This window comes from Chelonia mydas, chromosome 2 (assembly GCF_015237465.2).
Source record: "Chelonia mydas isolate rCheMyd1 chromosome 2, rCheMyd1.pri.v2, whole genome shotgun sequence".
Classification (NCBI taxonomy): domain Eukaryota; kingdom Metazoa; phylum Chordata; order Testudines; family Cheloniidae; genus Chelonia; species Chelonia mydas.
The window spans coordinates 23,939,787-23,966,209 of record NC_057850.1 but is presented as its reverse complement, the minus strand read 5'-3'; the positions used below and the strand labels follow the sequence as shown (position 1 = coordinate 23,966,209).

General features: G+C 43.0%; 1 protein-coding gene across 3 annotated transcripts in view; it reads right to left on the bottom strand.

The window, feature by feature from the left end:
* Nucleotides 1-26,423, bottom strand: part of SNTB1 (syntrophin beta 1) — a 171,923-nt gene that overhangs the window by 95,911 nt on the left and 49,589 nt on the right. For all 3 annotated transcript variants that reach the window (XM_037892069.2, XM_037892068.2, XM_007063394.4), the window contains one exon: nucleotides 2,481-2,697. In XM_037892069.2, the coding sequence (XP_037747997.1) occupies nucleotides 2,481-2,697 (217 nt within the window). The remainder of the gene's footprint in view (nucleotides 1-2,480; nucleotides 2,698-26,423) is intronic.

Sequence of the window (26,423 nt, the reverse complement as noted above, 5' to 3'; positions counted from 1 at the left end):
ATATCTAAAAAAAGAAATTATGCTTATGTGACCCATAATATTCTGCAATTTCACTGCTCTTGTAGAGTGGCAGAGAGACCGTTTGGTTGTATGGAAAAATCCAGCATAGGGTAGTGTGAAATTTTGCATGCTGGCCCACAGTAAAAATCAGAAGTCACTCTTTCCACAGGAAACAAAAGCAACCAGAACAAAAAGCCATGCTAATGAGTGACATGGCTCTCCCACACATTATTTCTTAGTAACATCAAGAACTGCACACGTCGCTACTATATTTTGTCATGCATAAAACTTCATACTATTTACAAAGTATCGTGTACAACATGACGTTGGTCCCGCTAAATGTTTTTTAAGCAAATTTTAGGGTCAGGGTTGTGATAGAGGCCCAGAATTGCAACATAGCGAAAAAAGATTAGGCCTCACCTGGAGTATTGTGTCAAGTTCTGGGTGACATATTTCAGGAAAGATGTGGACAAATTGGAGAAAGTCCAGAGAAGAGCAACAAAAAATGGATAAAGGTCTAGAAACATGACCTATGAAGGAAGATTGAAAAATCTGGGTTTGTTTAGTTTAGAAAAGAGAAGACTGAGAGGGGACAGGATAACAGTTTTCAAGAACATAAAAGGTTGTTACAAGGAGGAGGGAGAAAAATTGTTCTACTTAACCGCCGAAGATTGGACAAGAAGCAATGGGCTTAAATTGCAACAAGGGAGGTTTAGGTTGGACATTAGGAAAAACGTCCTAACTGTCAGTGTGGTTAAGCACTGGAATAAATTGCCTAGGGAGGCTGTGGAATCTTCATCACTGGAGATTTTTAAGAGCAGATTAGACAAACACCTGTCAGGAATGGTCTAGATAATATAGTCCTGCCATGAGTGCAGGGAACGGACTAGATGACCTCTCAAAGTCCCTTCCAGTCCTATGATTCTAAGAAGAAGGAGAAAACTCAAAGCATCTAAAACTAACATACAACAAATATTGTTATTCTCATAGTGGCCCATACAATGGGAATGGAGCGGTTTTTTTGTTGTTGTTTTTTTTCCCATCAGGTAGCCTGTGATTGGGAGAACTGCAGGCTGGAAAGTTAGTGATGCAGCTGCCAATCTCTTATTTAAAAAACAACAACAACAAAAAACAGCATTCTAGAGTGATGGTCCAAATCACTACACACTGTAGCAATGACAGCTTGCAATAGTGCTTTGGGTTGTTACTGCAGAAAACTGGACTACTCTTTTATAAGGGTTGACTACCACTAACCTTGCCAATAGCCCTTTGATGAGTTGGGGACCAGGAAAAGAAGCAAACCATAACAGCAATATGCACAAAAAAGGAAGAAAGAAAAAAAACCCTAAAAGAACGACGGAACTAGAAGTGGACAGGAGAGGTAGAGAAAATGAAAAGAAAATACCCAAAATATTGGAAGGGAGCATGCATCCTTCAAACTATCATGAGGGATGGGAGTGTCTCCAGCAAAAACCAAAGCATGGGGAATCATTGCCTTCCACAAACCCCACCTCCTCATTCCACATGAAAAGCTAACTCTGAAAATGTAACTTTCAGTCCCTCCGATGCGTAAGTGCTGAGAATCAAAAGAGTTCCCAGCAGCTTCTTTAAAAGCTTGTGTGCTAGAAAAGAACAAAAAGCCCATTGTTTCGATGGAAGAATCAGTCTCTATTTCCACCCCCTCACTGACTCTGTTGGTTCTTTTTGTTAGCAGCTGTTAAAATAGACGATAACAGAGCATGCTGGTGTGATGCAACTGTTCCACATGTTATAAATAAGGGCCAGTAAGCTCATCTTATTTTTAGCATCGTGAAAAAATTTAAAAAGCCACAGAAAATCCCCATTTATTTTCTCAAATGTAACCTCTCTCACTCTCCCCTTCAATAGTCAGAGTTGCATTTAACGGACAAGACAATTAGGCCACTCAAAAAAAAAAAAAAAAAAAAAAAGCAACTTTGTTCCTTCTTGTCTGATCTTATTTATCTGATGCTGCTATTAGTGAGTGGGGATTGAAGAAAATAATACAACTGTGCGAATAGCAAAGTGTTAATTTGTGTATTTCTTATGAAAAATATTTGATTGTGCTACCAGAGCCTTTTTCCAGTACATTCCCCAAGGCTGATGAATGTGTATTTACCACAGCAATCTCATAGGTGTTATAAAATGCTTTGTTGTGAAGTGTTTGCAAAACACTTTGAGATTCTCACATGGAAGGAGCTTTGTAAAAGCCAAGGGCCAGATTATTATCTCTGTTCAATAAAGTTATAATCCAGAAGTATTCAGAGTAGCAGCCGTGTTAGTCTGTATCCGCAAAAAGAAAAGGAGGACTTGTAGCACTTTAGAGACTAACGTAACAAAGAATCTCATTCTCAGTGTTATCAGCCACAATACTCAAGCTGTATAGTTAACAGCTCTAAGATGAATAATAGAATAGTATGTTTGAATGCATAAAATTAGGCCAAGACCAAGCCATAGCTTACCTGTTTTCAGGATCTGACACCGACATGTTGCGTGTCACATAGCACATTTTGAGCGGAATTGTTTTTCTGTCTCTGTGGATGGTGAGAGAAAGCTGCGACAGTGGGTCAGAGGATACACCACCCAACCGTGGAGATTCAGGTGGAGGTGTTTCCCACCCAATTTCTGAAACTGGAGAACCTTTCTTCACATACGGGGTTGCTTCTCTCATGTATTTCACTATAAAAAAAAACAAAACAAACAAACACTCAATAGATGCTTAGCTCCAATGTGAATTCTAACAATTATGATTATTTATTGTTTCTATTGGGCCAGCGTCATTGCACTAGATGCTTTACAACCCCATAGGAAAATATGGATCCCACCCTGAATAATTTACAATCTACTTCAAAATGACACAATAAATTGATCTGGGGCTGGGAGAAGGAGAACAGAGGTAACAGCGAGAAGACTAGGTAGATTCACAGAAGGGACCATTATGATCATATAATCAGATCTGCATAACACCGATCATAGAACCTCACCCCATAATTTCCATATCAAGCCCATAACTTTTTTTGCACTATAGCATCTCTTTTTAAAAATAATCCAGCCTTGATTTAAAAGCATCCAGTCTGTCTTGACTTAACGACTTCAATCCCCTACACCCCTAGGTAAATTGTTGCAATGGTTAACTACCCTCACTATTGAAAATTTGCACCTTATTTCTGGTATGAATGTGCAGTGTGGTTGTAGCCATGTCAGTCCCAGGATTTTAGAGAGACAAGGTGGGTGAAGTAGACCCAAAGAGGAGCTCTGTGTAAACTTGAAAGCTTGTGTCTCTCACCAACACCAGTCCGTTCAATAAAAGACACTACCTCACCCACCTAGTCTGAATTTGTCTAGTTTCAGTTTCCAACCACGTGATCTCATCACACCCTTTTTCACATTAGATAAGAGAGCGTCTACCAGGCCTCTCTTCCCAGTGTAGGTACTTGTAGACCACGATCAAGTCACCTTTTCACCTTTGTGATGATTTGGACAGATGTCTGTATAACCTATGAATTCTGGGTGATACAGTGCTATGAAATAGCATGAAATTCCTGTCTTTTTGAATGTGAAATTCCACACTGGTTGGCATGGGCTGTATCACATCCTCCTAGGACAGACAATGGGGTGGCACTCAGAATTCAGTTGCAAACACCTTGGAACAATGAGTGAGCGAGAGCCTAGGAAAATCAGACCTGTGGCTATGTCTACACTACCATTTATGTTGATATAACTTAGGTCAGTGAGGGTTGTGAATAAGCCACCTCACTGAGCAACATAAGTTATATTGACCTAAGCACCGGTGTGGACAGTGCTACGTCAGCAGGAGAACAATGCAGCTGCGCCACCGTAAGCTCTCTAGTGTAGCCATAGCCATGGTTTACACTACAAATTATTTTATGAATAATGAACGACGTAAGTTACACCGACCTAAGCGCTGGTGTAAATAGCGCTCTCTCTCCTGCTGACACAGCTACTGCCTCTCACGGAGGCAGGAGTTATTAAGCCAACGGGAGAACTCTCTCTCATCGGCTTTGAGCATCTTCACCAGAAGTGCTCCAGCAGCGTAGCTGAGTCGCTGTAGTGTAAACATAAGCTATGTCTTTACTACCACTTTTGTCGGTATAACTTCGGTTGTTCAGGGGTGTGAAAAAAACAATTTTTCAAGTGTAGACGTGGCCCAAGTATTTTTTTTTAAATGGATTATTTTCAAGCTAGAGTTTTTCAAACTACCTATTGAAAATAATTTCCAATAGATTACTAAACTGTGTGCTGGTGATGTACCAGCACTTGGCAGCCAAAAGAAACTTTGGGCCCAATACTGCAGCTACTGCATGCATGCAATTCCCACGCTCTTCAACGGGAGCGATGTGCATAGGGAAGCAATAGGAATGGGCCCTCTAAAATTAAGAAAAGAAGAGAGGGGAAAAAACTGAAGTTGGAGTCAGACCTTTGGATCGAAATCTAAACATTAAGCAGAAACATTGAAATGTGCATTTAATTCCCAAGACACTGGGAACTAAAGCAAAGACTGTTCCCTTCCCCGTGCCAAGTGAGTTTCCATGCAATGTAACGGTGACATCATGACAAGCTGCTGCACTATTTCAGAAGCCTCTGTGAAAAGACTGAGTGGAAATGTATTACCAGGAGAAGGGGGTAGAAAAACAATGTGCTTTCCAGGGATCCAGGTACCAAACACAATGCACTCTCTCTCACCCTCCCCACTCTCACTCACTTGCTCATTTTCACCAGGCTGGGGCAGGAGGTTGGGGTGCGAGGAGGTGAGGGCTCTGAGGTGGGGCCAGAGATGATGGGTTTGGGGTGCAGGAGAGGGCTCCAGGCTGGGGCAGAGGGGGTACAGGAGGGGATGAGGGCTCTGGGCTGGGAGTGCAGGCTTCGGGGTGGGGCCAGAAATGAGGGATTCAGGGTGCGGGAGGGGGATCTGGGCTGGGGCACGGGGTTGGGGTGTGTGTGGGGGGGTGACGATTCTGGCTGGAGGGTGCAGGCTTTGAGGCAGGGCTGAGGTTTGGGGTGTAGGAGGGGGCTCCAGGCTGGAGCCAATGAGTTCAGAGTGCAAGAGGGGGCTCAGGGCTGAGGCAGGGGGTTGGGGCACGAAAGGCAGTTTGGGGTACAGGCTCCGGGTGGCACTTACCTCAGGCAGCTCCCAGGAAGCAGTGACATCTCCCTCCGGCTCCTACGTGGAGGCACGACCACGTGGCTCTTTGCGCTGCCCACACCTGCAGGCGCTGCCCCCTCAGCTCCCATTGGCCATGGATCCTGGCCAATGAGAGTTCTGAGCTGGCGCTGGCAGCGCACAGAGCCACTGTGGCCATCCCTCCACCTAGGAACCAGAGGGAGATGCCGGCAGGTTCCCGGGAGCCGTGCGGAGCTGGAGAGGGAGCCTGCCTGCACCACCAACCAGACTTTTTACAGCCCAGTCAGCGGTGCTGACCAGAGCCACCAGGGTCCCTTTTTGACCAGGCGTTCCGGTGAAAAACTGGACGCCTGTCAACCCTAATTAAAAGAGAAGCAGCTACAGAAAGCACTGAGTTTTGGGTTTGTTTTTTTTTCAACTCTAAGGTCTATAATGAACCAAAAATACATGATAAAAAGGATTAGGAAAAGCCATTGAATAGTACACAAGATCAGCTGTAATCCTGAAGTATTAAAATCTCATTCATTTTATAGTTTTTCTTTAAAATGAGTGTGTATTCATAATACAAAGTTTAATCTGCAGGGACTGAAAAAACTAGTGATTACATAACTATGTAATGGCGGTAACGGTGTATTGGTAGACTAATTTCAGTATAAAACGGTCTAAACTCATCCACTTGGTGCTAACAACCCAGCTCCAGAGAGCCTTGTAGTCTGTACTAATTAATAATCATGCCCTTTTGCTGCACTGCAAAATAACAACTGTGGTCAAGCAATTAAAATTCCAATCTGCAGAACCAACCCCTCCCCTCTCCTTCTGTGCATCCTTCCCCTCCCCCCCAAAAAAGAAAGGTGGAAATGGCAGTCAAATGAATTAATCCACTGACATAAGTTCAAATACGTTTTTGTTGTTGTTGTTTATAATTTGGAAGGCAGGCAATGAAGCTTCCAAAAAAAGCACTTAATTAATGCACAATTCTGCCAAGTCCCCACAATTAAGTTTTTGTAGCTTTCCACAGATGACAAAAGAAAGCATGCCTCTTATATCTTATGAGGGAAATACTACAGGCAAATCTTGTCAAGTCTTCTACCAGACACAATACTGAAGAGTCTGCAACTTCCATGGACACACTCAAATTGTTTTGCTTAAAAACCAAAAGAAAAGCCTTCCGTAAATCTCCTTCATTACCACGGAGGCATGGTCAGGAAGTGGAGGTTCTCAATATGAAACTGAAAGGAACAGCGTACCCTTATCAGCTCAAAGAGAGAGGATCAAGACTTTTACCTTGCAGGGAAAGACAGAGGCAGTGGTGAGCTGGAGCCGGTTCACACCGGTTCGCTAGAACCATTTGTTAAATTTAGAAGCCCTTTTAGAACTGGTTGTTCCACGAGGGACAACCGGTTCTAAAAGGGCTTCTAAATTTAACCGGCCAAATGTGGCGCCTTAGGCACCGACTCCAGGGGTGCCCAAAGGGAAAATATGGTGGGTGCACAGCACCCACCGGCAGCTCCCCGCCCCACCCCTGGCCCCAGCTCACCTCTGCCTCCTCCCCTGAATGCGCCGCCCCGCTCTGCTTCTCCCACCCCCGCAGGCTTCCCACGAATCAGCTGTTCGCGCGGGAAGCTGGGGCAGGCTGAGAAGCAGGCGGCGGCTTCGCACTCAGGCCCAGGGAGGCAGAGGTGAGCTGGGGCAGGGGGGCGCGAGGAGGGCCGTCCACGCCGCAGCAGGTAACCCGGGGGGGGGGGGTGGGCGCAGCCTGAGTGGGAAGCTGCCGCCTGCTTCTCAGCCCTCCCCGGCTTCCAGTCGAACAGCTGATTTGCGGGAAGCCGGGGGGGGGTTGGGGCGGAGAAGCAGAGCGGGGCGGCGCGTTCAAGGGAGGAGACGGAGCGGAGGTGAGGTGAGCTGGGCCCGGGCGCGAGGTGGGGAGCTGCCAGCGGGTGCTCTGCACCCACCAAATTTTCCCCATGGGTGCTCCAGCCCCAGAGCACCCATGGAGTCGGCGCCTAAGACGCCACTTTTGATGTGATCAGTGGGGGGAGCGGCCGCTCCCCCTGCTCCCCCCCAGCTACACTCCCCCGCCCCTAGGAGCCAGAGGGACCTGCCGGATGCTTCCTGGGAGCTGCCCCAGGTAAGTACCGCCAGGACTCCCCACCTCGCCCCCTGGCAGGTCCCTCTGGCTCTTAGGGGTGGGGTGGGTACCCACTATGGTGGCCCACGAGACCCTCCTGCCCGGTTCTGGGGGCAGTCAGGGGACAGGGGTGGGGGGTGGATGGGGCGGGGTGGGCAACGACCGCCTCGTGGGGAGGAGGGAACTGGTTGTTAAGATTTTGGCAGCTCATCACTGGACAGAGGCCATGCAATCTGTCTGCATTCTCTTAAAGAATTCTTTGTTGATTGCCTACTGTATTGGCTGCTTGGTAAACAAAAAATACAACCGAAAAGACTATTTTCAAAGTTGTGCAAATGCTAATGAAAAAATTCAGCCAAACAAGAAACTTCATTGAAAACAGTCATTCAAACTTCCCCTGCAGCCCGTTTCCAGATGGAAACTTTTTTCCTTATTTTAGCCTCTCTCAGGATGAAAATTAGCTCTGTGAAGAGGACCTATGCAAGCCCCTCGTACCAATTAAGACCCACGTCAGCCTTGCATTCAGGGCCAAACCTTGATATAATGGAAGCCCACGAGGGCTGAATCCAGTGAGACCAGTATTTGGCCTTCTGGGGTTAAGTGGTGTGAAGGGCATTATTTAGGCTCTGTGCACGGGAATGGTGTTCCCCCTTTATGACACAGACCTTACCACAGGTGATATGGCACATAAAGAAGGGGTGCGGGAAATCACACAATCCTGACAAAGCAGCTATGCTGGATGATCCCGATAACCATGGAAAAGACCTAGTACAAGAGAACCATATGAATGGTCTTCATAGAGCCTGCCAGGAGCAAAGGAGAGAGGAGAATGCAAACTCACACCACCGAAGTAGCAGAATGGAGAAGAGATGAGGGCCAACTAATCTAACGCTACTCCAGGCAGTGCTAACCATCCACAGTGACGCAAGCGTTGGCAGACAGATGTTGTAGGAAAACTTGGGAAGAGGGAGATCAGCTGAGCAATTTGATTATTCAACAGGGATGTGGCCTTTGCTTTGCAGAAATGTCATATACTAGGATTTCAAATGCAGCAGGTTCAGCATGTTACCAAGACAGTTTCAGAACAATTCAGAATTAAATATCTTAACAAGTTATTTTCGGTGACACTTTTCCCTGTAACACACACAGGACCAAATTCGGTTCATAGCTACCCCAGTGTAACTCCAGCATTATCTTAGGTTACAGTCAATGGAGTTACTACGGAATGACACTGGTGTAACTGTGAGAAGGATCAGGACCATAGGGTCAATTTTTGTTCTCATTTACATCAGGACAGCATAAGTATCAATGACTGCAGAGTTTGTCTCTGGTTTCAATGCTCAGACCAAAGATCAAATGCTCAGTTAAATCTGTGCCACTGCACAGAGGTAAACTGAGGGGAGAATCTGGCCCTAAACAGCTATTGGTGCTGTTATCAAAACTAATCGTGAGGAAAATGCATGCTCATCATTTACTCTAGGAAAAAAAGTAAAATTATGGTTTCTATGATAGGGTCACAGGAAATAGTTTTAATCACTTCTATACTGAAATGGAGAAATCAGAGCCAGTATTACTGTACATTTGTGGGTGTTAAGTTTCCATCCACTTTCCTACAGAAACAACACCTGTTCTCATGATCAAAGAAAGCCACCTCAAGTATTTATTACCGTTGCTGAGTGCCAAAAGGTTCTGAAATATACTAAACCTCTTGATCTGTCAACAGCCTTAGGTCTCTGTTAGACATTTTACAAATTAGAAAAGTTTAACATGTTGAGAGAATACAAATGCCCTCTACACTCTCTTGCACACAGAAAAATTAGAACTGGGCAAAGAGTTCCATTTACTGTTTTCTGTCTTTCTTAAATGAATTCAGCTGAACTCTGCATGCCCTGCTTCAGCTCTTAAAGAGACACGGTTTGTGGGCCCAAATTGTGACCAACCGTTTTTTAAAATCTGTGTAATTCCTTCTATGTATGCTTGTATTGTATTGTATTTTATTTGAAACAGAGGAGTCAGTGCTCTTTAAGGAAAAAATAATCAGTGTCTTCAACTAAGTACTCATGAACAACCATACAGGACACCTGAGCTAGGATACACAGGTGATGGGGCAAAAAGTTCAGATAGATTCCGGACACAGACAGTTAGATAGAATTTTATTTAAATGGTGTGGGGGAGGGAACTGAGGCCAGAAACTTCTTGGAAAGGAACCAGATTTTAGCTTCAAACTTCCAATGTTCCATTATAAATGGGGAGGGTGAACAATTTTTTAAAATTATTAAGAATGTTTTGACTGTATCCTTTTAAATAAACAGCCACCTTTATGACAAAGTCTGGTGGCGGTGGCAGGCTGTGATGCTTCGTAACATAGTCACACCCAGAACGGAACACTGGTCTATTCACATCCTGGATGCAATCACTGATTTTTCAATGGCTCAGAGAACCTCCTTGCAAATTTCATATGTTCTCACAGCTAGCTACCTATTAAAAATGTTAACACATCCAAAGGGACTTTCCCTCCGGATCCTTCAATTTACTATATTTATTTTTAGCCTCAAAGTTTCTTCTTCAAACAATCGCTGCTGCCCAGTTCAGTTTTACATTCTATCGTGAGCTGTGACTTCTGATAAATCTATAAATTCTACTGTCAAGTTTCCATACATAGTTGATTCCTCTCTCTTTTTTAGTAGGGTTGTGCTTTCCCTAAATAAAGTAACAAAACAATACATCTTCATATATTTTTCATTAAAAAAATGTAAGTTTTTTTGGTAAATATTCCACAAAACCTAAAAGTATAATGCTAAGTTTAAAAAGTGAACACTCATTGTCGCTTAGAACCTGATATAAAAGACAACATGGGCTCTGCCCTGAAAAGCTTACAGTCTAATACACAGCAAATCAACAGTGAGCAGTGAAAAAGTACAACATACAAGCTAAGTAAACGGGTGGTCATTGGCCACATCCTGATAACTTAAAAATAAAGATATGTTGACTATAGCCAAAGTACTGCAGAGCCTTGCCATGAATCAGCCAGTTAATTTCTTAAGTGTCCATTCTAAGAAAAACAATGTTTGCATACACAGAACACATCTCTTACTATATGTGTATATGACAGTGTAAACTCTGTAACTGGAACTGTGTGAATCTTTCATACTGAAAGATCGGTATCATCGATAGTACCTGGCTGCACTTTGATTTTCTCCAAAGAGGCGTACATTTTTTTTAAGGTGGATTTGCATGGTCACATGGTAAGCCATCTATGTCAAACCCTTGCAAATCCACAAACAATATGACATCAGACACTATCATGGCACATGCAACAAACTACAAATTTTCTTCAAGTAGCCTAGTACAGTACTTACATTTGCCTGGGCTTTCTCCTCTTCACAATGCGAAGCATTCTTCACCAATACTCTTAAAAATAAGGTTGGTATTTAAAATAGTTTATCTAAACTTCAGAAATGAAATCAAAGCTTCTTATGTGCCTTACAAGTATGCTGATTTTTCTTCTGTTAGTTCATATAGTTCCCTCTCCAATCATCCATACTCTCAGATAAAATTCAAGGTGTCTGGTGTTGCCTGTACACTAGGGATCGGCAACCTTTCAGAAGTGGTGTGCCAAGTCTTCATTTATTCACTCTAATTTAAGGTTTCGCGTGCCAGTAATACATTCTAACGTTTTTGGAAGGTCTCTTTCTATAAGTCTATAATGTACAACTAAACTGCTGTATGTAAACTAAATAAGGTTTTTAAAATGTTTAAGAAGCTTCATTTAAAATTAAATTAAAATGCAGAGCCCCCCAGAACCGGTGGCCAGGACCCGGGCAGTGTGAGTGCCACTGAAAATCCGCTTGCGGGCCGCCTTTGGTACGTGTGCCATAGGTTGCCTACCCCTGCTGTACACTGTAATTTTCTATTTACATGAGTACGCTCGAGTGTCAGAACAAGTATTTCAACCTCTAGCAATTATGTGAAGATACATAAGGGCATTATGTTTTTGGAGCATGCCATTATTTCAGCAGCCACACAAATCATGAAATAATGCAGGACAGACCGGAACTGGCACACATCAAGGGAAGTTATTACACTGGGTATTATAATCCTGTTTTACAGCTGGCTAAACTGACACAGACAAATTAAATGACTTCTTCAAAGTCCCACAATAAATCAATGACCAGGTTTGGAACAAAACACATATCGGTGCCAACTCTCAGTCCCCTGCTCCACCCAGGATTCAATTTTCAGTTAGTCTGACCCTCTGCTCCCCATGTTCTGTGGCAATTGGGGCTTGCCCAGCCCTTGGTGTGAATTAGAGCAGTCTCAAGGCTGCTCCAACTTATGCTCTGCCTCTAAAGGCTCCCCCTCCCGCAATGTACCCTGGGAAGTAGAGAATAAAAGTAGCATTATGTACTCTCAATTCACCTCTTCCCTTCCCTCACCTTCTCCTCCTGTCATCATACATTCCATACGGTTCGCAAAAAAGCTCCTATATCAGCTCCGTGCTGCCTGAGAAGGCCCTGTGCAGGAGTTATTCTCAGGAGGCAGTTTCTTCCCCCTTTGTAGATTTCTGCTGCCAGAACAGCATCGAGGGACCACAAGGAAGTGAGAACTGGACCCACAATACATAATAACCTTTATCTAAAAAGATCCAGATGTACTTTAAGGACACTCCATACTACGTGCTGGTAACAGCACATAGGAATCACTTCTCCCATCAGTGAATTGCAACCATCTTAGGGATGTCAGACTGCAGCTGTTTAACAGAGCACCCACAATAACAGGATAATGGTTAGGGCAGGAAGAGCATAAGTGCTTATCCAACTGGAAGTATGGGGAAATTTGCACAGAAATGTTGGGATTTTTGATGCAGATAGGAGAATAGGAAATGCCAAAAAGGGGGAGGAACCACACCTGATATCTAGGCCCATCGTCCTGAGGCTACATTCATTGTGTAATTATGGGATAGCATGGCACCCACAATTTGACTCGGCTTGGCTTGGGATGAATGGGCATGCAGTCCTTTGCTGTGTGATGGAAGAGGACAAATCTATGTGCAGATTGAGAACCCTCCGCTTGACATTACAGATCCTGCTCAAAGTGGCTGCATGCAAGGAGGACCGGGAAGGGAAAAGCTGAACCCAGTTCTAACCTTGCTTAGCTCAACCACTGAAGCTGAAGACTTGTCATGGGGAGACCTACAACAAAGCATGGGAGAAGGAGACAGCTCCTGAAAACAGCCCTCAGTTCAGTCCCTTCCTCCCCTAGCACTTCAGCCAATGAGGCTAGTTGCTGAGCCTCTGCAAGGAGGGATGGGCCTTACTCCATGCCATCACTCAATGGCAAGCGGGAATCACAGACGCACAAGGTGGAGAGAGGAAGAGAAGAAGCAACAACACAAGGAGGAGACGGAAACCCCAAGACAACCCCAGGACTGGAAAAGGAGGAGAGATGGAAGAAACAGAAAAAAAAATGGCTTGTGTGTTTAAGGCTGGGATTCTATTTGAATCACTTTCCTTCCTCCCGGGGATTATTGTTTCCAATATACAGTAACAGCAAAGCTCCAACAACAAACTAGAAGAATTAACTTAAAACATCGACCAGAGAATCACAATAAGCACAGGACTTTTTTGAACAGGGAAATTTCTCAGAAACGCAACAGCTGAACAAACTGCTACTGAAACCTGACTCCGCATTCACAGAACCATGACATCCTCCACTAGTCACTACAAACCACACCAATCAGCTAAAAATCTCTTTTTAACAGCAATATCACTTTCCCATCTATATCCCTGATGAGTCACAAGCTATAGGACCTTAAACTTGTCACTGATCCAGGACTGAAGATTGCCCTCCTGGTCCGCCAGGCACCATAACTTTAGGGAAAAAACATCACAGCTGGGGGAAAGAAGGAACTATTTTTATAGCAGGTTTTTCATTTTTAAATAGTATTGTGAAGTTTCTCTGAGGTATGGCATGCTACAATAGGCCTGATCCTGTTACATACTGAGTATTTCCTACAATGAACTAAGCCCTTTAGTCAATGGGATCTGGCCTTAAATCCTATTCAAGAAGAAGGCAAATCTACCCTTTGCATTTAACATGTAGCTTTAAAGATAACTTTGGGGGGGGAGGATGTCAAGCCCTTCACCACAGTATACACCACTTATTTCACAGATGTCCCTGCAGTTATCCTGTAAATATAATCGCGTTTCAATGGACACTTAATCCTCCCAGAAAACGGACAAGAGTTTCCTGTCCTTACACAATCTCATTAATCCTCAATTTACTGACAAGAAAATTCTTCCATCCACCCAGGCTTTACTCAGAATTGTCTGGCACTGTTCAGTTGTTAATGCCAGCATGTTCACCCAGCTTCTCCATAGGACAAGGCAGATATAGTTTGCCCGTAGCAGCTGCTGAGCAGTGAGTGCAGTTGACTTGGCATATCAAGACAGATTTTTTCCACTGACCACAAATGCCAATTCAGAGTGTCCCAGGTCAGGTCAGAATCAGGTTAAAACAATAAAACATACTGTTTTTCACAGGCAGCTAAATGCTTGTCAGACATGTTTTTGGTCAGCTTCAGCACAGGAGGTTGATAATAGTCAGGCAGGGATTTTCAAACCGGGGGTAGTGATCCCTCAGGGGGTCATGAGGTTACTACGTGGAGGCCGTGAGCTCTTGGCCTCCACCCCTAAACTCCTGCTTTGCCTCCAACATTTATAATAGTGTAAAATATATAAAAAAGTTTTTAATTCATAATGGGGGGGTCACACTGAGAGGCTTGCTGTGTGAAAGGGGTCAGCAATACACAAGTTTGAGAACCACTGAGTTAGAGGCTGCACGTGATACAAGAAAACAGACCACTTTTTCTTGTCTGAGTCACTAAGGCCTGGTCTACGCCTAAAAATTAGATCATTCTAGTTACATCGCTCAGTGTGCAAAATTTTTCACAGCCCTGTGCAATGTAGTTAGGTCAACCTAATCCTGAAAACATTTTGGAATGGAATTCTTCCATCCACCTAGCTACCAGCTCTCGGAGAGATGGATTAACTACATCAACAGGAAAAAACCCTCCCATCGATGTAGGGAGCATCTTCCTCTACAGTAGAGCTCAAGGGCTGCAGCTGTGCCATTGTAGTGCAGACATAACGTGAGTGTTGTAAGGAAAAGCACCCTTATCTATTTCAACACTTCACCAGCATACAACAGAGAAAAAAACTGAATATTTTTAACCAAAAGCAGCTTCACAGCAGAAGGACATTAAACTCATTTGTATATCTGTTTACTTTTTGATTTAGTAATTGTAATGTATGCTATACTGGAGATATGTCATTACAGACCTGGAGAAGCATTCATGGTACTTAACACAGTCTAATGGACAAAAATAAATATCTCCTTAAGTGAGGTTATATTGTAGTTCTTTCATCTTTGAAGCAAACCATTTCCCAAGCTCCATTAGAAGAATCAAACTCAGTTTGTTGAATTCAAGGTCGTGATATTGTTTGGATGCATGTTAGGGGCTAGACTCTGACTTTAAAGATGCAGCCCTATGATAGTAGAACTGCATCATGTAGTGCTTGCATTCTACACCCATTTTATATAGCTGGATCCTGCAGGAGTGGCAGGGGGTGGGAGAAAGAAGCTCATGGCATCTCCCCATTGTTTATCTGCACAGGGCTAGCCACAGACATCTAAAGGACAATATAAGCGCCTCTTTGTAGGACTTCACTTTTTTTCCTTAAGGAACAAAAGGGGTTAAGGTCATGCTAAAGTATTGCACAAATGCTGGGCCAGGCAACCTCCTCTAAGAGCAGCACTGCTCTGAAAACCATATGTTTGCTGCCTAATCAAAATTAACAGCTTGTACGAGTCTAAAACTATTCACTATCATCAAAATATTCCTTTATTAAGTGTATAGCTGCAGAACATCCTCCAGATAAGTTTCCTTTACAGTTCTGTGTCCAGTTGCATTATCTTTACTAACCTCCTGAAATGTTAACAGCTCTGAAGCAACGGTTGTAATGGGACACTGTATTACTTACCTGTAAACCCTAAAGAAAACTTCAGAACACATGGAAATAGTACAAGGATTACCCTGAACCATGATACCATACTAGACTTCTGTATTCTGGATGGAACCCAGACATAAACCCAACCTCAACTACAAACAACAACAAACTGCTATGGGAAACGGTGTCTGCTGGTGAAAACGAAAAAAAGCACGGTTGGATAATACAATGGCAAAATGTGTGTTGCATCCCCCTCAAATGATTGGTCCACAGAGGGGATAAAAGCCTACTTTGTCATCATCTAATGAAGGTACTCTTTAGCTCAAGTGATTGAGGTCTATGCTGCAGCGCTAAAGGTCTTAGGTTCAAAACCCTACTGACCACCCATGTGGAGAACTGTTGCAGTTGCAATGTATTTCCTTGTAACAAAGACAGACGTAGAAGGTGGCGTTTGTGAAAGGAAGCAAAGGAAATCAGAGAAGAGTTATGCAGTTGCTAGGATGCATCTGTAAGTAACTTGTGTGAGGGATTTTTACTGTTTGCACTTTCACACTGTATTCAGGGACCAATCGAGTTATAAAGCATTTTGGTGCCACTGCAGGGTTGGGAGATTTTAGCACTGGGGACCCTGTATCAATACTATTTAAGCTTACTTGTCCCAAGCTTTGTTTTTAAGTTTATTAGTCTTCATGTAGTTGCCATTCGGTATAAATAGCTCTAACGAAAAAGGAAAAGAGCTGCAAAGAAAGGCCTGCATATATTTGTGTCTCAAGTCTTAGAGATAAATTTGCTAAGAAAGAAAACAAAACTTGCAACACAAAAGAAGAGTGAAAAAAAGACCCTACTTGTGCTTGTTTGTTGTTATACTAATAGATCTTCTCCATGCTCCACTGCAGGAGCACCTTTTACAGAAGGGGCTGAAAGCACATCTTTACCAGCCATATACAGACTTTGGGACAGAAAACAGTGACAGCTATGTGCTTGAGGCTTATCGGCTTCATTTAGTTCAAGAGCAAATCTGTTGCCACATTACACAGAGAGCAATCAGATGATATCACTTGTTAATTTCTTATAGAAGACAATAGATTCATAAATTACAAGGCCAAAGGGGACCACTGTGATCTTCTAGTCTAATTATTTTTTGTCAAGGTCCAGACTCCAGAGAAAATAACACAAAAACAACAACAACGATACGTAAGTAAAAAAGATTTTGCGGTCTGTTCAAAAGCATCTGGTGGTCCAGATCTGGCCTGCAGTCCACCTACCCCTGATCTAGTCTGACCTCTTGTTTAACACAGGCATCAGGACTTCCTTGAATTAATTCCTGTTTGAAGTAGAACATATCTTTTAGAAAGACACTTTAGAAAGACACTTAATCTTGATTTAAAAATTTCAGTGATGAAGAATCCACTGTAACCCTTGGTAAGTTGTTCCAACGGTTAATTACCCTCACGGTATTGTATAATTCTAATTTATTAATCAAGATGTCATTTGGTACCAAGTCAAGTGCCTTACAGAAGTCTAAATATATTACATCAACACTATTACCTTTATCAATCAAACTTGTAATCTCATTTACACATACACACACACCCACACACATTAATTATATTATATTGTATTAATTATAGATAAAGTTAGTTTGACAAAATCTGTTATCCATAAACCCATGTGCTTGGCATTAATTCTTTACTGATCAAGTCCCATATCAGCGATCACACTATTTCGCCTGGGATCAATGTCAGGCTGACAAGACTATAATTACTTAGGTCATCCCATTAACCCTTTTAAAATATTGGCACATCATTAGCTTTCTTCCGTTTCACGGAGCTTCCCCAGTGTTCCAAGACTTATTGAAAATCAACATTAATGGTCCAGAGCTTCTCAGCCAACTCTTTTAAAACCCCTGAATGTAAGAAATCAAGACCTGCAGATTTAAAAATGTCTGAGTTAGTGTTCGAATGGAAAGTATTTCATCATCATATGATATGTCATCATTCACTTTTTCCCTAAATAAAGAACATTTATTGAACACTTCTGCCTTCTTTGCATTGTTATTGATAATTTTACCATTTCCATCTGTTAATGGAACAATACCATTGCTAGGATGCTGACACGCTCTCAGCCCCCCCCAAAACCCACTCTCTCTCCCTCCACATACACACAACACGGTCCCCGTGACACTCCACCCCAGCCCCTGCATTTGAAAAGCACGTTGCAGCCACTTGCACGCTGGATAGCTATCACAATGCACTGCTCTTTGTGGTGTTGCAAGAGCTGCTAATGTGGCCACGCCAGTGCGCGTACAGCTGAGAGTGTAAACACTCGGCAGCGTTTTCCCTGCTGCGGTCTCCAAAGGCGGGTTTAACTCGCAGCTGTAGAGTGCTGGAAGTGTAGCCATGCCCTTAGAGCATCTTCACCAGAAGCCACTACAGAGGCGCAGCTGCACTGATGCAAGTTTGTAATGTAGACCTGCCCATAGTTTCAAAAGTTCATTGTCTTTCTCCTAAACAGGATAAATCCTGCTGTTTTTCCCCCTCTAATGCCCACAATCTATTGATTAGTATTTTGATGAGACGGTAATTGGGTGTCCACTGTGAACCATACAATACTTCATTTGCACATGATCAGCCAGAGTGAGATAAATATCTCTTCCCCCTGCCTGACAGGCCTATATCTTTCACCTTTCAGAGACTTCCTTTAACTTCAGAGACCCAGAGAACATAATTGTAATATATATACAGAGCTCATCACATATTTTCCATATACATGTCTCACAATGATTATGACGACAAGCGTGACACAGGCTTTTAATAGAGACCTTACATGACATTTTTGAAGGACTAAGAGATAGATTCCAGATGCAGAGGCAAGAGCGGTGGAAGCGCCCTAAAAGTGGGGGGGCCACTGGCACCCGAACCGTGGCCCCATCCCCCCCACACCACCCCTTCCCTAAGACCTTGCCCCCCACACGCTGCCCCTTCACCCAGAACCCATGCCTCCACACCATCCCTTCCCCGAAGGCCCCGCCCCCTCCTCGCTCCTTTCAATCCCCCTCCCCCCTATCAATTTACTGCTGGTAAAAAGTGGGAGGGCAGAGTCCCCCCCATGTTCCAGCGCCCCTGAGCAGGGGCTCTCTGTAACCCTTGCATAACCCTGTGCCCTCTGCCAGTTGGCATCAAGATGTCCTTGGGTCACAGGGTTTTAGTACTATTATTTATAGCAGCATGGCACTCTAAGTAAATCAAAGCAGGATTTCTGCCCAAAATCTTAAAGGCCAGTTCCAATTCCTAATAAAGCCAGTTGAAAGATTTAACTTCAGTAGGAGTTGGCTCAGCTCCAATATTCAGATAAGAACAACAGGAGATGATAACCTGGAGCTCTGGGATGGAATTGGGAGAAAATATTACGGTCAAGCAATCACTTGGGCGACTAGCTGATGAACCCCAGCTCAAATGACTATTATTATCTGTGTTACCACAGCACCGGGGAGGGCGTGAATCACAGACCAGGAGCCCACGGTGCTAGACGCTGTGCAAACACAGTGCCTGCACCAAGGGACTTTCAATCAATACTTTCCACAGTATGCATCCGATGAAGTGAGCTGTAGCTCACGAAAGCTTATGCTCAAATAAATTGGTTAGTCTCTAAGGTGCCACAAGTACTCCTTTTCTTTTTGCACGTACTATGGCTTTGAAGCCAATGGCGGAGCTCCCATTGACTTCCATGGCACAGAGTCAGGCCCCTGTGGAGAACATCAAGAGCCACAATGTTAGTTAAATGTTTGCCGAGGTCCACAAGCTCAGGATGTTGTTCCTATGACTTTCCTCTCTACTCCCCACACCAGAAAGGCCATCAGAGTAAAGTAAACACTGCTCCAACGAGATCAGTCACATGAAGCAAGATGACCTTTGGGCTTCTTGCCAAAGCAAGTGCGCGCTCCAATTTTTAAAGGACAACTTTGAAACCCTAGATTTCAGCAAATGTCACAAACCGATAAACAATTTAACATTTATAATATGCTCAGGATGCCCTCATTGACGACCTTTCAAAACCCACCTCCCTAGTTCCTCCCTCTCCCTGAGGCAACAAAAGGCTGCAACAGAGAACTAGTGGCAGACAGATGGGCTTGCATTCTTCAGAAATGTTATTCTGTAACACCAGCCTGCTTGGTTTGTTCTCACATTTAAAAAGAAAATGCCATGAGCTAAGCTAAGCGATGATCTCAGCTATCTTATTCCTATTTATGATTGATGTAGTATCACAGGTAAATTAGTGCATCACCGACAAAAAACAAACAAAAACAAAAAGACAGGCCTCTGTCCTGAGGAGCTTATAGTCAAAGAGCTAAATTAATCTTTGGTGTAACCCCACAGAATTCAAGTGTCCAATCCTGCTTCCTTAGAGATCAAAGTCCAAACCTCTATTGACTTCAATGGGAACAGGATCAGAGCCTAATCAATCTATTCACTGTACTCTGTACAGACCCAATATACTGCACCATTGGGATTAATCTATCCATATTAGTGCTGTCAGGGGGTTACTGAGTCAGTAAATTACCCAGATAGGATTCTGATTTGCTCAGTCAACAAGACAAAGTTGGGGGACGTGGGTCGGGTTCAGTTGTTTGTATGTTTGTTTTTTTTAAGAGTTATTTTCACTCTGCTTATGTGAATGGTCAGAGGCACAACAGGGCATCCAGTTACTAAAAATTAGGTACTGAGAGGACTGAACAGTTGTATATGCTCTCTATTACACTAAGGGCTAGATTACACCGATGCAGGTTAGGAAGCGCACAAAACACCTTTCACAGCTCATATAACTGGAATGAGTGCAGCCCACGCAGTGCAACTCTGTGGGACTTGGTCAGTTCCAAGGAGGCCTAAAACTACTATTGATTTGCACCAGACTAATTCTTTTGTACAATTTACTGTGGCCTGTACTAAGCTGTACCACTGCATAGAGCCCCAACGGGCCATTCAAGCATCTTACCTGGCTATACCTCCTTTCTCCTATTCATGACCCCTGTGCCTGCCAAAGGGAGAGGGGTTGGCTATCATAGTTACTGGGCTAACTGCATTTCTGATCGCTAGGCTCTTCAAGTGCACATCACTCAGGTTTCAGGCCTTGAGCTCTCATCACTCTTGTGGGAGAAGTGAGGAAGGAGAGAGACTCTTGGGGGAGGTGGAAAGGAAAATCACATTCTCCCATTCTCAAACCGGGCCCTCGGCTGCAGATGCAGGGGCTAACAGTGATTACCTCAGCAGACCTGGCTTATGTTCAGTACCTGCAGTTCTCTTCCCTCCAGGAGCAATGACATTGGTAACCAGTGACCAAACAACCTTCTTAAAGCAATGTATTTAATTTTAACTGGGGTTCTCAAACTTCATTGCACTGCGACCCGCTTCTGACAACAAAAATTACTACACAACCCCAGGAGAAGGGACCGAAACCTGAGCCCACCCGAGCCTCACCGCCCAGTCAGGGTGGCCAAAGCCTAAGGGCTTCAGGCCTGCACAGTGGGGCTCAGGCTTCGACTTCAGCCCCAGACCCAAGCATGTGTAATGCCAGCCCCGGAGACCCCTTAAATTGAGTTCGCAACCCACTTTGGGGTCCTGACCCACAGTCTGAGAACCACTGAGAGCCAAAGCACTTAAGACAAAACAGATCTTAAAACAAATGAGCAGTCCGCATGGGTGCCTGCCTCTCTCTAAGGCTTGCCATTCCCTGGAACTGGGGAAAGCCCAGCTTCTTTAGACTCTGTCCACCAAGCCTTCCTCTGTGACAGCTGCCCTTGAAAGCGTTTTTTAACCGCTTAGTGTCCTCTTGATAGCTAGGCTCCCAGTACTGGCAAAACGAGACGTGGCACTTCTCTGGAGACACAATATAAGAGCTTTCTCCATTGTCTTTCAGTTGTCTGCCATTGTGTTAGCTCCCTGCTTGTATTTCCAACAGCCCTCTAATTAAGTTAGATTGATACACTCATACAGGAAATTGTAATAACCCCCCGATTTCTACAGTAACTTTACCTCACTGACCAGGTCCCATGTAGTATTCATCCCATTACATACCATGTCGGTGTTCTTAGATTATTACATAGCAGCTCCACATCTGCCACAGTAGCACTGAGTCACTAGAGGAGATCTGTACCACTCAAAGGTCCCCTTACATAGGGGAGATCCTTCTGGCACCTGCTAAGATGACTTTAGAACACCAATATCATAGGCATGAAGGTACCCTAACCCAGCTGATGATCTAACCTGTAACATTCACAAGGAGGATAAAGAAGTTTAATTTTACAACATACAGTAAAATTAAAAACTCTGAGGAAAGGATTCATGCTTGAACTGGAAAAGAAAATGTTATCAAATTAAAAGAGTAAATATAGGAAAAGAGTATCTTTTATAACAGGAAAATTAGATCCACTGTTAGGGCTATTATTGATAGAGACACATAATAGGATGAACATAGCAATTACCATCTGTCTACGCTGTTAACACACTCTACTTTGTTATCATCTACAGGACACTTTAGAGTTATTTGTAATGGTAAATCTTGGCTATATTTAATACAGGCGGTAATTAAATGGTTATAAAGCGTGACACTGGAATGCTGACAAGGTCCGCGAGTACCATTATCAGCACTAATGGTCTGATAGTCAATCTGCTGCACTCCTACAGTTTAAAAAACATTTGCCAGAATCCTCCAGTCAACATTCCGTCACTGCTCCCTGCCCTTTTCTTTTTGCTTCAGGCTGCAGTAATCTTATAGGACCCCGCTGTGCTCAAATGATGAAAAGCTCAAAAGGTTCTTCAGTGAAAAACCACATAACTAAGCACTGTTTCAGCATCCAGAGAGACTGGCCAAAGGGATTACAAATGCCTCCTCACATACCCCACAGAAACAGTGGCGATCCTTTTAGTCCCCTCTCGTTGTAAAGCATCTGTAATAATTTGTGTTAAAAAAATCCAAACCATAATTATGTGACTGACAGCCATCCATTAAACTGAGCCCAAGCACAACTGAGTCCATTTAAAGAAACATGGAGCTACGGTCTCAGGGATGGAGGAGAGATACTAGCACAGCTGAGAGGCAGGGGATGCGCAATGGTGCCCGCTTTGCATTCCACTGATCCTGGGGCTGGCTACGAGACAGTCCAGTCCTCAGCATTATTAACAACCACCTCAGCAGCTGCAGGCTGCTGCAATAGTAAGAAATTCACGGGCACAGCGATTTGCGGGGCACACCCATTTTTTCCTGAAAGTACCTCCAAGGTTGGGGGCTTGAACGGGGGGTTGCATAGAGCTGCCAGGCTGGCTCTATGCCCCTTTCACAAGGGGAATTCTCAAGCAGCCAGTGAAGCCAAACTCGGTAATGTGCACATAACTGTCTTCACTTTCCTTCATCATCCCTTCTTTCGTTTGTTATCATCACTGGCTATATCTATGTCCAAACCTGATGGCCCATCCTGCCTACATTTCCAGTATTAGTAGGACTACTCAGGGTAGCAAACACTTAATCTGATTGTAAATGTTTGTAGGACCAGGTCCTTCCATTGTAAGTTTTTCAGGGCATGGACCATATATTTTATTGTTCTGTAAAACATCATTTGCATGTAAGGTACTATCAAAATAACAACCACTTTTCTGCCTTTTTTTTTTTTCTTTCTACTTCCCCCCCTCCCTCCCATGCCAGAGTCATCATTTTACTGCTAATATCCCATTGTAAGAAGCAATAAGATGCACAGCACAGACAAAATCCATTTTGCTGTTTCTCTTGCAAAGCAAATCTTGTACAGACTTGTTACAGTTCATTTATAGCAAGACACGTAGAAAGCTCAATCTGTGGGAGTGTGGCTTCTGTGCTCTATAGAATAAAGGATGTGGGGTTTTTTATTTTTAAAATAAACTACAGCTGTAATCCCAACTATCTGAGTTAGTCTGAGTAGAAGCACATTCCGGTGACAGATTATGTAGAGCTTCATTGTTTTCCTTTAAGCATTTAATATTTACCATTTATAGAACATGAAATAGTGGCACATACATACACATGCACACTTTACTGGGTCCATGTTATGGGTACATCCAGTTCTTGGTATGTACCACTCTGCTCTGTTGTTAGAAAAACAAATCAGCCACCAGAAAAATAACGTGGTCATAGCTACTGTATGCTGAAGCTATTTAACCTCATCACAGATAATGAAAGAAACTCAACAATACTCGAACTTTACCCTTCCCTGTTTATCCTCTCTATCTTATTTGGGTTGTTCCACCATATCTTCTACTCTGCCAGTGATGCCAACTTCAATTAACCATGTGTCCACCTCTCCCACAAGCATTTCTTCCCAAGTGCTCCTTGCGCATTGGACACCCTGACCATATTAATCCATAAAGCTACTCCTCTGTCCATCCTCAAGATCGACTTTCTACCATGAGGCCTGTGGGAGGTTTCCAATGAACAATGTCTAGTCGGGTGGACAATAGAGATTACCACTATCTGTTTTATTGTCTGTTTACTTGTTTCCTATAATTAACAAATTACTTTAAATGACCATTTCAAGATCATGTAATAGTGCACATAAGTTTATGTAACTACACTTTCCTTTCACTGTTACCCTCATCCTTCCTCCCACTTGACATATTGTGTCTTTAGATCCTAATCTCTTTGGGAAAGGGCCTATCTCCTGTTAAGTGTTATACAGTGGAGCTCTAATCCTGATGTTTGCTGGACTGGAGAACGAGATGCTTATTTTGGTATTATGTTCACTGAGGGCCAAATCATAGAACTAGTACCTAGCCCAACAGTCAGGCTGCCTGCAGGGGACCTCTTTAGGGTGTTGGAGAGGCAGTGGGAATGACTGACCCCAGCTCACGAACAGTAGCATAGTCCCATGGCCAGTACATTCCTCCTCCATTCAAGAGGATGGCCGGTGGATTTTGGCTTAACTCAAATCCCCCTATATGTAGGTACACAGAAAACCCCAATGGAGAAGAACTTGATAGTGCATGGGCTCTTCAAATCCTCCCTCCCTTTTCCTCAGCAAAACCTCTGTACAATCAGCCCCTCCATACCCCTGGAGAATGGGGCAGTATTTGGCCTCCAGATTAAGGCAGATTAAGACCAGCACTGTTATTTCTGTCCAGCTTTCTTCAGTTCCCTTCTTGACTGTAATTCCATGCATACCCAGAGTAGCATGAATAGTAAAAAATATTGTGAAGAGTAGAAGCACGAATAGGAAGATATTAAAATTCAATGGTCTACACCACAAGCTAACTGGTGTTACAAAATTACATTACAAATTCAGTTTATAAAATTAAGCATTTTATCCTGTCTTCCAGTAATATATATTACAGGCCAAATTCTGCTCTTAGTCATGTGGGTCCAGTTCCCACTGCAGTCAATAAAAAGCTGCACAAGTGTAACAGAGCAGAATTTGACTCTACATCTTATGAAACAAAATTCAGATTTTGTTTCCAATTATAAGCCTAGCAATGAAGCACATACTAGTATACGGAACCCTTTATTGCACTGGAAGGTTAAGGGTCTTTACAAGACTAGAAAATGCTTACTCTACTTCTCGTTGTAGATCACTTGTCAAACACAATTCAATGTTTTATATACTTTATTACACCCAGACACTTGACCTGGTTCTCCGATTCCTTGAACCTTGTGTAGTCATTTATATTTATTCAAAGTGAATGTTAAAAAGCAACCATCTGATACATAAGTGTGAGTTTTGAATTTCTGGATATGTGTTATGCAATGATCTTTTGGTAATCTTCCTGGAGCTTCCTAGCCGAAATGGTCACACAACAGAAAATGAAGAATTAATCTCTCACCTGCTAGTAGCCAATCAGCTATTTATAGCCTATCGTTGGAAAAAGAAAAACACTCCAACTGTAGAGGAATGGTTCAAAAAATAAGGGAGGTTGTGATTATGCAAATTTAACACACCAACTACATACACAGCAAACCAGATAGAGGACAAGTCGATATTTAGGTATTTAATTACCTCTTATTCGATACTAAAAGTACATTCACCGGCAAAAAATCCAGCACCCCATCCATTTTAATATAACCATTTGATAGACATGCCTCGTCCATTAAATACGTATAATTAGAGATTTCACTCAATTGAATAAAAATCACTAGAAATGACATGTGTTACATATATAATGATGCTCATGCTGTAATGTGGTAGAACCTTGTTAAAGAGTTCTGATGACTATATTCCCATTTAATGGCTCTGTAAACAAATGTTCACTGTTACCATGTAAATATCAGAAACAAAACAATAATCATTACAAGGATGTTTGTAAACCTGCTAATACTTCCCAAATAAACAAACAGTTAAAAAAAATAGTGAATTCTGATTCATAGGACACTCACTCTGCACAGGTGTAAATGACTACCCTAGGGGCAAGGCAATGTCTATCTTATTCAGGATACTTGGTTGAGGAACACACATGTAGCTAACATGGATTGTTCTGCCATGTTGTGGACAGGGCTTTGGATTTCCCAAGTCTCATTCAGGATTTGCTCTTAAATTGCACCTGCATTACTCCTATGTACATAAAGGCAAAGCAAAACTGTGTTACGTTTAAAACAACAAGTTAAGAAACTAAAATAAAAGATGTTACTGGGCTTGTGGTTTTGTATATAAAATACTTTGGTTACCCAAAGTTTGATTTGTCATAGAGAACAAGGTAGTTGTGGGACAAAATGTTAAATCAAGTCAGAAAACTGAGCAAAGGCTAATGTTTAAGTCCATTCCCTTTTCCCCAGCTAGTGCCAGGAGACATTGGGCCAGATTCCTTACTTCACTCATTTAAATCAGGAGTGACTTCACTGCAGTCGTTGGAATTACACTGATGTAAGAGAGATCAGAGTCACACCAATTGTTGCGAACTAGCAAGAACAATTTCAGAATAGAATGAAATTGACAATATTTCTGGAAAGAAGTAGTAAGAAACAAGTATTTGCTTCGGCTCACAGCTACATCCACGCCATCCTATTGACTTTAATAACCAAAGGCAGAATTTGGTCTTGTATTTCACAATCACTCTGATTTAAGAACTGGAGACATACTTTTCCAAATGTTGCTACTCATCCAGTGTGTATAATC